General features: G+C 37.9%; 1 protein-coding gene across 3 annotated transcripts in view; it reads left to right on the forward strand.

Moving 5' to 3' along the window:
* The window catches only part of LPP (LIM domain containing preferred translocation partner in lipoma), a 663248-nt gene extending 651976 nt beyond the window's left edge, over positions 1–11272 (forward strand). For all 3 annotated transcript variants that reach the window (XM_019623587.1, XM_019623578.1, XM_019623569.1), the window contains 2 exons: positions 2824–2944; positions 5839–11272. In XM_019623587.1, coding sequence (XP_019479132.1) covers positions 2824–2944; positions 5839–5967 — 250 coding nt within the window. In that variant the 3' untranslated portion in view covers positions 5968–11272. The remainder of the gene's footprint in view (positions 1–2823; positions 2945–5838) is intronic.
* Positions 11273–12004: the final 732 nt, after the last annotated feature.

Raw genomic sequence — 12004 nt, forward strand, 5'->3', positions numbered from 1 at the left:
TGTGTGTGTGTGTGTGTGTGTGTGTGTGTGTGTGTGTGTGTGTGTGTATGGAACAAATGCAGAAATAGGCAGAATTCCTTCATCGGTCTGATTTCGGGAGTCCTAGTTTATGTCTGTGTTCCCAGTGCCAGTACAGTGAGTCCAGAAAAGCAGGCTTATTTAACTGACCCTTTCATTGTGTTGAGCCTTTAAGCCACGACCTGTGCTTTCTTATCAGGCATAGTACACTCATCCATTTCTTTGTTTCATCTGCATCCATTTGCTGATTGCCAGAAATGTGCCGGAACACAAGATGATTAAGACCATCCCTCCCTGAGCCTTGGCTCCCATGGCTGTAAAGTACAAATGATAAAAGTAGCTCCTCATAATGTTGCTGTCAGTAGAAAAATAAGGTCAAGTGCTTAACAGAGCTTGGCACATAATAAGCACTCAATAAATGGTAGCTATTTTAGCCATCAAAAGTGTTATCAAATTCATTTTATTATTTTTATTATTATTATTATTATTATTATTATTATTATTATTATTATTATTGTCTGCTCAGTGAGCTGTACCTCGAAATAGACCACCTAGGATTTTGAACAATCCTTGAAATGCTGGCCAAGAAACACTATGAAGACTCTGGAAACTACTTCCTGTCTCTTCACTTTGCTTTTTTTCCATCATGGAAATGAGGCCAATTGGTAGGAAGAAACCATTACTCAGCAAGAATACAGTTTATGCCTTTCCAAAGAGGAAGGACCTTGAGATTGAACATAAGGCCCAAGTTACATCTTTTTATAGAGAAACATGGCAAATATTTTATTTCATTAGATGTAGCCTGAATTTCTACTCTCTACACCAGTCACAATGGTTGTTTCTGGCGACTCAGAGATGGAGCAAATCCTGTCTTTTGGTCAGTCACAGATTAGTGGTCCCAAGAGATATGCAAATAAGTCCTACTAAAATAGGCATATGCAATTGAAGATATTTTATTCTAGAGGAGTAAGTAATCCTACTTGGAAAATTGGGTAAAGCTCATGGATACAGTGATAGGCAAGACATTCTTCTGACCTCACAGAATTTATAGTCACAGTGGGTTTGGGGAAAGGAAATTTTGCAGTTGATTTCAAAACCCTGGTTATATCACTATGGGTGACCCAGATTCAAAAATTATCAGGTACTCCAAAGCAATTTTTTTTTCCAATGACTATAAACTTCTTGCATAAAATACCAATTATAACAACTCTGATTGCACATGATTCTTTTCATTTTTATTTCATAGCAATCAATTGATCTGCTACTTAATTCATATTTATTTAGATTGCAGTCATACAGATAGATGCCTTTTGGGTGCTGCCAGGAAAATTAATATGTACATATAGAGTATAATGTATGTAAAAATGCTTTGACAACCATAAAGTGCTCTGCAAAGTGTTAGATTACTATCATTATTTCTTTTAAGTCTCACTACAAATAAATAAATTTTAATATCATTAATCTTAAAACCATTACCATGAAAAAACTGAGTTGTACAAATTGTTTTTCTTTTTTTTTTCTTTTTTTTTTTTTAATTTAATTTATTTATTTATTGTTAGTTTCAGGTGTACAGAACAATGCAATAGTTACCCTTTTCACCCTCACAAAGTAACAACCCCCCACCCCCCATCCACTGCCCTCCCACCCCCATATCATGCTTATCTATTACAATTCCATTGAATCCGTTCCCGCACTCTACTNCATATCATGCTTATCTATTACAATTCCATTGAATCCGTTCCCGCACTCTACTCCGTGTCCCGAGGTTATATGTATATATAATTATAGTTGACATACAGTGTTATTCAACTGTTTTTCTTTTTTTAAACATCTTTTCACTTCTTATCTATATACCCATTTCAAATTGTGTCTCATTTCACACCTTCACAAATGCCACCCCTAATTTCTACAACATACAGATGGATGCATGGCCTATATTTGCAGCCTACTAGTCTGTTATGAGAAGAAAAATTTCATGGCTATCAGTCATATTAAGGAATATTAAGAGATAAGGAAATATTACAATTCCTCACCAACACTTAATCTCAAAATCATATGTATATGTGTATGGATGTGTACGTATATACCTATTCACATACACATACCCTTAGAAGTGCTAAAATCCTTTAAAGAATGAAGAACTTGACAGCAGTTTAACATTTTTTTTTTCCAAACAAAAGTTTAATACAGCCAAAATGTAAGAAGTGCAGATGTGGCCATAGTGAGTTTGGTGTAAAGGGTATTTAAACTCACTAACCTCTGCTATTTTGAAAAGATAGGCATTTGAGGTTTAATTCCTAGAATTCAAGACACATTTCAAAGAAATAGGCTCTAGTAAGTGGGGATGAGACCAAGTTACCAAACTTAGAAAAGTTGGGTAGGGCCTGAGGAACACATGCAAAAGTCCCAAACAAGCAGGGCCCTCCAGGACCTCCGTCCTCCCCTCTGGCAAGCCTGCCCAAGTCCAGGGTTTGTGTTTGGAATCTATCCACAGGTGAATTCAATGCCATATGCCACGTGGCCAACATAGATGCTCTCATGCATAAGCAATTCACACTGTCACTCCCCCACCTCACCCAATATCACAAAATGTATGACCTACAAGGACCTGAACAGTCACTGAGTCTAACTCTCTTATTTTAGAGTTGAGGGAGCAGACCCAGAGAAGGAAAGTGACTTGCTCGTGGTCACGAGAATGGCAGACAAGATGTCCTCTCGGTTTACACCTTTTATGTTAAGCTCTGTGTCTCACCTCCTTGTCAGTGCCTCTGCTCAGTATCTAACCAACTCTCTCTCCATTTTCAGGAAATTTGCCCCCCGATGTTCTGTGTGCAAGGAGCCAATCATGCCAGCCCCAGGCCAGGAGGAGACTGTCCGGATCGTGGCTCTGGATCGCGATTTCCATGTTCACTGCTACCGGTGTGAGGTGTGTGGTCAGCAGTGCCACTCCCTGCATGGCAGGCGTTGAAGGGCCCATTAGAGCCAGGTTTTCATAAACATAGTAATTATTAAATCTGGGACAGCCACTAGGGCCTGCGTTCACAGGACTTGGGTTTTAGATCTCACATGCAAATTTAATGCTACTGATATTGGATAAGTCACTCTACCTCTCTCAGCCTCGATTTCCACACTTGTAAAAAGGACTCATTCTTAACTTCCCCAAATATAGCTGTGCAACGAAAATGCAAACTTGTATATTACAGGACATTGTAAATCATAAAGTGCCAAGTTAGGGGGATAAGGTATTACTGTTGTTGTTTCATTATTATTGTTGTTGTTGTTGTTGTTGTTGTTATACTAAATCTTTATATTTGGCTCTGATACTCCTATGGGGCAGAGATGCCACTGTTATTCACTGAGAAGGATAAGAACTTATTCCTCTCATAGGGGTTGAAGCTGTATGTTCAAAGTCTCAGAGATTCATTAAGTTAGCAAGCACAGACTGAGCACTTCACACAAGGGTCAGGTGACTGCTAAGCGCTATAGGAGAGCTCTGCGCAAGGTGCCATGGGAATACATATGAGAGCTGGAATCCAGGATGGAAGTGACAAGGAAGGCTTCTTGCCCAAGGGACATGTAGCCAGCCATTTATACAGCAAAGGGCAGCACGTCTTTCCCCTATAATCTGAGTCTCAAGAGGGCACTATGTTCAGAAAATGATTTTAAAATCTTTTCTTAACCTGCTTCTCTAAGTTACCCAGACCCCATCTTTTGAAGCAGCTTTCTTGTGTCTACTAGCTCTCCTGAGTACAGCAGTTTGCAGCTCCCTCTTCGACCTGAGGGATAATGTGTACTTCTTCATTACCACATCTTCATGAGACTGGCTCATCTATTCCCACCAAGATCTGCCCAAGACCCAGGCTGGCACCTGGGACTGCATTCATTCCACTCATGGCCTTCACTGACCACCTATTTTATGCAGTGCGCTTTGTGGTTTCCTGGAGCCCAAGTTGCCTTCACGTGAGAAAAATCATAGAAAACGACCAGCTTTCACATAAGGTTTTATGGCTAAGAAGGAACAACTGTCCAGTCATCACCTTTAAAACTGTCCTGAATCATAAGTGTGTAAGAGCTAATAGATACTTTAGAGATCATTTTACAGATGGAGAAACTGAGGCACAAAGCAAAAAGGCTTCCCATTCCTCACACACATACCAATAGGCTTTGACTTTTAGTGGTTTGAGTTTTTGTGCTAAGCAATGCATGAAATGTACCTTTCCCCCTCCCAGATTAAATGATAGCTGTACAAATTCAATTTGCTCTAAAATGCTGAGCACTTCTATAGAAACAGCACTGTAGAATGGGGGGAACAGTGAATCAGAAGCGAGCAGACCATTGTTCTAGTCCTGCCACGGATGCCACCTCACACTGGGTGAATCACTCCCCTCTCTGCTCCTCACTTCCCCTCTCTAAAATGAAGACATTGTCCTGGACGCCCCATAGGGCTCCTTTGGGCTGTAAGATTCAAGGCATTGATGGCTCCAACATTGTAGTTGACTCCAGGCTCTTAGGGTGCCCAGGTGACTATAGATGTTAGCTCATTAAATGCTTAAAACCATGTCATTTATGAAATGTCCTTTTTTCTTTCCATTACGATGAAAAGACTTTGTTGAGTTCCACTCCTCGCTGTCTTGAATATTTCCAGAGCTGCAAAATACCTGCTTGTTCATTTTGGTACAGCCGACCTTCCCAGGGAGCCCACTAGTGCAGCTGTTGCTACTGTCATTGTATTCTGAGCAACACCCTTTTTGAACTTAAATTTCATTATTTGTCCAATGCAGACATGAGCCCCAGTGACCTCCTAGCTCTCATGGCAGACAACAGAGGCCAGGCATGCAGCAAATGTGGCCTTTTAAAAGAGTTTCCACTAAAGTTATCAAGGGCACACACCACTAGATGAAGTACTTTTTTTTATTTTTCTAAAGAAACTTCCGTTTTCCTCCAAAAGTAAGGGCTGACATTTAACTGTTGTGTAACACTTTCCAAAATGGACCCTTAGATGTGCTACCAACAGTAATGTAATTCTTTATAGTTATGCAACATTTTGCATTTTCTTTAAAGTATGTTACATCCACTATCCTTTCGATCCTTCCAACAGCTTGGTAAGGTAGGAAAGGCAGGAATTATTTTCATAGTAGCGATCAGCCTTACCTTCAGGGATGCAGGCGGTGTCAGTGGTGCCCAGGGGACTCTCTCCCAGTCCAGCACTCATTCCTCTGCACCACAGTATCTCCTTTAGGAAGTATCACAAATCATGACCCCCCACAAACCTTAGGGTTTTATTTTCTTCCTACCACTGGAGTAGTACATAGAGCACATTGCTGGCCCATCTGCCTCACCAGAGTCACTCTGCAGCTTTGCTCTTGCCTAGACAGAGCCAAGAAATGTCATCCCTGCACCTGTGTATTCCTTTTGAGAGATCCTTAAACTGATGATAAAGGGTAACGATGAGTTCATGGTTAAGGATCTATTCTTGTTTTATTTTCTCTTGTCCTTATTACTATTGTTTGGGTTAGGGGAGCAAAACGATGATTTGGGAGCCTAGACCCATAGGTTCTTCTCTTCCTGTAGCTGTGTTTCCCATTAAGTGACCCTAGGGTGCCATTCGACACTGTTCTCATATATGTCTTCAGTGTCTAATTCTATTCCATTAAACACGTACTATGTTATATGCTGGGGAAGGATTGGAGGGGGCTGGCTGCCTATGAAGAGGGAAGGTAAGAAGCCACGTGATGGAGACCTTGAATGGAAACCTAAGGAATTTGGTCTCCACATCCATAGCTTACATGTGCACTTACTTCATTTCCATCTTTCTTCTAGGATTGTGGTGGTCTCCTGTCGGAAGGAGATAACCAAGGCTGCTACCCTCTGGATGGACATATCCTCTGCAAGACCTGCAACTCAGCCCGCATCAGAGTGCTGACCGCCAAGGCTAGCACTGACCTCTAAATTCCGTGGCCCATTTAGCTGGTTAGTTGGTAGCACTGAGAAGAATGGAATACAAGAAAAAATATAAGAAAAGTAGGAAAATAGAGGAAAGGCAATCAAGCTATGGGATGGTCTCTGATCTTCATCTACTGGTAACCTTTCTGTAGAAACTCATAGATTATGAGGTTGTTTTTTTTTAATTCTTACCAAATAACACATTTCACATTTAATCATGTAGGACCTTGATGGGCCTTTGTTCCCAAGGACTTCCACATTTTTACACGGATTATGCTCCATCCCATTCACTTCTGCATTCCTGTGACTTTTAATCCCTATGTTTGTCTCACTTTTCATCTGGTTGAATGGCTTTTTTTAGTGTGGTATTTGCTGTCACAGTTTTTCCTGGGTGAGCCTGCCAACTCACAGGTGCTTTAGGCTTGAAGGCTCCATCCTATTACTTCCACGTTGCCTGTGATCATAAAAGGTAGACTTGCTTCCTTTGTGCATTGAAAATTATATCTTTTTCCCCCCTTGGGGGGAAAAACACACAGTTTATATGTTAGGCTATAAAGAATTTAAGCTGTAAATTGCATAGGTTAAGCAAGCCTAAATTTAATTTGCAACCATCCAAATTCAAAATCTATAGTGACCAGTGGCCGGGGCTCATTTGAAAACAGATATACTAGTGAAAGAGATCCAAACTTCAATCTTTTTCTAAAGAAATTACAGGTGGGATATGCTGGAGAATGCATTTTGGGGGTATGTTTGAAAAGCCCATTATTATCCCACAATATTATCTTAAGATTTCCCTTTTCCATATTTGCTAGACACAATAATACAAACTTAGCGTTCTCTGGAATATAACATTTTCTATACTTTCCCACTTTTCATCAGTAATATTGACATGTTTTTTTCTAATATTTAAATGTGACTACCAAAATTGACTTTTTTCTCCGGGTAAAGATATCTATAAAGAACAGTTCAATTTAATTTTTTTTCCTCCCAGGACCAGGTCCTTTCTGCCTGACAATTGCAAATCAGGGCACACAAAATAAAAATGTGTAGTTTCGTTTAGTTTGCTTTAAAAAGACAGAAAAACTTAAAATGATTGTGAAACCACAGTTTTATTATTCTCTTAATCCTTCTGCAACTCAAATTACATATTGCAGGAGACATTCTTATATCATTGATGTGACATACCACACTTTCAAAGACAATCACTGACAAAAAAAAAAATTGCCTTTCTGAGCTTAAAATATGCAGAGTCTCTGCCTGGAATCTTTATTCAAACTATTGGGCAGTGAAATGCTTGCTTACCAACTGCGGAATCACAATTTGTTAGGTTCTAACATGTTTCTTTTAAAGAGAGACACCTATCTTAGTAATGGCAGGCTGCCATTTTTTAAACTAATTAAATATTTTGCATTGAGATTTCTTAAATCTTACTTCAGATCTTCTACAAATATATGCTTTTAAATTATGAAGTATTTTAAATATACACAAAAGTATAAATAATAATATAATGAATCCCTATGCATGTAACACCACCCAGCTTAAGAAATCAAATATAACAAATGGAATTATATTTCCCTGTGTACCCTTCCCCGATTCCATAAATATCTTTTTCATGATTATAAAGTGATAGCCAATTTTTTAGTGTGGCTTTTTTTAATTTTTATTTTTAACATCCAAAACAGAAATGAAAAATTATTTGTGCATATTCTCAATTTCAACCCATGCCTCAGGAATTCCAATTAAACTTATTTTACTTTAGTAAGAATAATCATAAAAATAGTTCACTTATTTTTTTTTTCCAATAAGAAAATCTTAAGCCGATGGTCACTATAGCTCATCCAAGTTAATTTGTGGCTCATTTGCTTTGGGCGCCAAACAGTTTTTTTTTAGAATCACCAAAGTTGTAGCTTTATGAAGTTTCCTTTGACCACTGACCTCTCCTTCCCTTACTACTCATATCCTTGATCTTACATTTCTCATAATGTGAAGTACAACAAGATTCACTTTGGGCAGCATGTGAATTTTAGGATACAGTGGTGACTGTATCTCTGAATTTCTGCCTTCCAAATTGAAGGCCAGGCCATGCTGATGATCGCAAAGAGCACTGACTGTTAGACAACGGGGCTGATAATATAATCTGCTTGAATTTCTTCAGTAGCTTGTCTTCTATGAAACACTTGGGAAAAACTGTCTTGAGGCCAAAAGCAAAGAGCCCAATGTATTGAAAGATGGATTTTTATCTCTTGAATAGCAGTCATATTATTATAAATGTTGCCAAAAAAGGAAGAATTTATGAAATATTTATACTATAAAAATGCAATAACATCCTACTTGTTTGTTACATTTAAGTCCTTATGTAACTGAATGTTTACAAGCCAAAAAAAAAAAAAGGTTATAATAAAATGCTGTCACATACCCATCACTGTGGCATTGCCAGGATAATAGCTTACAATCTTTATAGTGCATTTTTGTCACATAACCTCAGAGTATCTTTACCAAAGATTTTTAAAGTAAATCTCTTTTAATATAGACTTATATACTTTTATATAATGAATGTACACACATACATATGCAGAAATATTTAGGTTTAGATTTTTTCTTTCACAAGGTATGATAAGGAAAGGATCCTGCAATATTTTATTCCAGGATTTCTTAAATATATGATTTATATTGCTTTCTTGTCTTTTCTATTAATCATTTGATTTTAAAAAAATGCCAATCACTCTTTACTGTTTTAGTTACATGAAATTTTGCCTATAGCAGAGATACAAAGTTCATATTACCTTAATGATTATAATTCTAATGTTTTTGATATATTGTCTTAATTGTTGACATTTAAATTTATAAATAATAGAAAAAAATAGAGTCTATAAGAGAATGTTTGTAAAAATATACTGGTTTTAAAAAAATTGTCAAGAGCCCGAACATTTGGTAATTCTGTGTAACACGAGAGACATGAAAAAGGAAAAAAAGCCCACTGTGTCATAGGCTCTGCAGACCATTTCAAAATCAGATTTCTTCATTGCCTGGATCTCCAGCTCATGTTAACTCAATGTGGAGCCTCATGTGCAAACAAAATTGCCTTTAAAATTCAAAAATAAGTCATGTGTCCCAGCATAAGGCATCAAGCCTTTGAGAGGCTGAACGTTCTGCAGCTCAAAGATGTGGGTTCTTTTTCCTGTCATTAACAAAGTGTTTCTGTAGGAGCAACTATAGGATCAAAACTACTTCATTGGGTGTATGCTGATTAATGCAGTGGCATTATCAACACTATAATTGTTTGCTCACTGTGAAAGTTTCCTCTTAGATGCTTATGGTGATGTCTAAAGTATGTAAAACTCTAACTGCATTCAAAGAACTGTTTTTATTTGGGTCCAGAGGAAGAGAGAGAGCACTTTTACCGTGGGCCTGGAGTAGAGGGTTTTATGGAATATAGACAGGACTCTGAAAACACAACTCCCAACAGTTTTCCTAGTTAGTAAAAATCCTATTAATGTGAACCAGCCAGGAATAACAGTGTTATTTCTATTTGATATGGCTTGGGCTTCTCTTGTCAAATCTGTGTCAGCTGCCCCTATGCCTCCATTATCAAGTTTTGAAGGGTGTTGGGAAAATGATGGCAGCTGCCAGAGAGATCAGGGAAACACTGATGTAACCTCACAGCCTCTCACCATTCCTCTTGGCTTGGAAAGGCTTTTTTTCCATATACATTTCTAGAAATATTGCCATACTACCTTAGTATTTCACATTTGTAGTTTAAACAAGCGATTGTCCATCTGTTGCCTGCAGCTACAGTACATGTGTGTTATGAAATATGACAGCATGTTCCATACCCTGCTTTAGCCATCTGTAGGAAACCAGTAGGCTGAAAAAGATATACCTCTGTGAAATGTTCCTCGAGTCCCTTTCCTGAGATTGTTCTTTTGGTGCACTTTCATGGGAGACAATCAGCAGCATGTACGAGTACGTGTGCCTTATTTTTAGAGAATCCTGACACTACTACGAATACTCCACTGAAGAATCTGTAACATTAACAATCCCCAAATCTCGAAGATGTACTCATCAAAAAGTCCAACAAAATCCCGAGAAGTCTGAACTCTTCCTCTTAATCTATCCTAATAGGATTTCTTTTCTCTTTGATCTCTTGGAAGTACCTTAATGGATTCCTACATGGGGGAAACATTCTTGCGGCCACGAGGTGATGTATTGGATATTGTCAGCGATCAAGTTTGGTCTTAACTCTGGTTTTAGTCAGATAACGAGGACAAGACTTCACCTTGAGCCTTTAACCCTCATTCAGCATATTGATTTTTTTTCAATTGTTTTTTGCTTTGTGTGTTAATTTAATAGTGAACAGAAGAAGTTGAGAATCCTGGTTCTGAGTCATCATGGTGCATCCATGAACAACTTATCACGTTGAAGTATTTACTTGACAGATATCTAGAATGAAATTTTTCTCATAAGGCTGTTGTTTCGTTAGTGTATCATTTCAAACCTTTAAGAAAATTATCTAATTAAAACCATGAGACTTGGTGAGAATTTTTACTCCCTCCTTTTCTACCACCTTTCTTCCTTCCTTTCTTTCTTCCTTCCTTTTTTTCTTACCTCTTTCCTTCCCCCCGCACCCCCCCTTATGCCTTCCATCCATCCTATCTATTAATTCAATCCTGTTGGGCTTCCCATAAATAAATCAATGCATTACAATCCTTATTATGATCATATTAAAGGAAGAAGGCTACCACAAAATATATGTGGCAATCATAAACCCTGCCTTTAAAAGGGCATATTTTCTAGATTGTGTTTATTCATAAAATAAGATAATAGAGTCTTTCAGTTTTATTTTAATGAGTTTTCATTAGGGACACAGATCATAGAGTTCTTGGGGCAAATTCATTAATAACTAGCCTCCTTTTCTCAGTTATATGCAAAAGAACCTTTCTAAGACTAGGTTAAGGTTTTGTTTTTAATCCAAAGCATTTTGACCAACACAACAATGATATGTTTAGTGGTAGCATGTTATTTTATTCCACTGAAACTCGATAATTTTTCTTATGGCAAGGAAACACTATTATCCTTCTGGAATTTTTACACATATCAGCATTTTGCCTATGACAGTGATGTTCAGCCTTAATAGTTGAATCACAATATTTTGCAGGGCAGGGAGTCAGCACCAGAGCTTTGCCTGGAGCACAGAATACAAGTCTGTTTAGAAAAAGCAACCCAAGAACAAGACGTCTGGGTTCCTCATTGGAGCTTTTTTTTTTTTTTTTAATTTGGGCCTGAGATTTTTTTGAAGTTTGGCTAATACTGGTTAAATAAATAAATAAGACATGTTTTTTGGGGTTTTTTTTTAATGTGTATTTGTTTGTTTGAAAAGGCTTATAATTCTAGGACTACTCATATTTCCACTTTGAGTTTCTACCCTCACTTCCATTTTCTACAAGTTTTCATAGAGTTGACACTAATTTTCCTTTTTTGGGAGGGCCTCATATGAAGAAAATAAAACATACTTAATTCAATACGTAAGTGAAATTACCAAGAATGAATGATAGTCTCAGTGAGTACGTTGTTTTGATATATAAACAGAGTTGTTTTGTTTTGTTTTTTTCTTAACCTGCCTCCAAGAAGAGTGGGCTTCAGGAAGAGGAGGGATTTGATAGAAGGGGCGATCTATAATTAAAACTACAGCAACAGAGCTCTTGTATCATGTAGCTCTGAAAATTTTCATAAGGGTTTTAGGGATCAGCAGTTGTAGTTGTTTAACAGGTGAAATATTCACCTTTCCAAGTTTATGAGGTGTTTGAAAATCACTATAGCTAGCTGTCTACTTTTCCCTTGTCAAAAGAGGGTAGAACAAGAGCTGCTGTTTGGTTCTGTGGCGTGGCCATAACACACCTGAACTTTTATAATACACGACCTCTCATCCCCTCTGAGAGGGGGGCATAGCGCGTCTCTTTCTGAGGTGGTGATGCATATCCTGACATAGCCTTAGGCAAACTGCACTACATGCTAAGCATCTCTGTGGGTTAGAGGTTTCTGTTGT

Source organism: Hipposideros armiger, unplaced genomic scaffold (genome assembly GCF_001890085.2).
Source record: "Hipposideros armiger isolate ML-2016 unplaced genomic scaffold, ASM189008v1 scaffold_14, whole genome shotgun sequence".
In the NCBI taxonomy this organism is placed as follows: domain Eukaryota; kingdom Metazoa; phylum Chordata; class Mammalia; order Chiroptera; family Hipposideridae; genus Hipposideros; species Hipposideros armiger.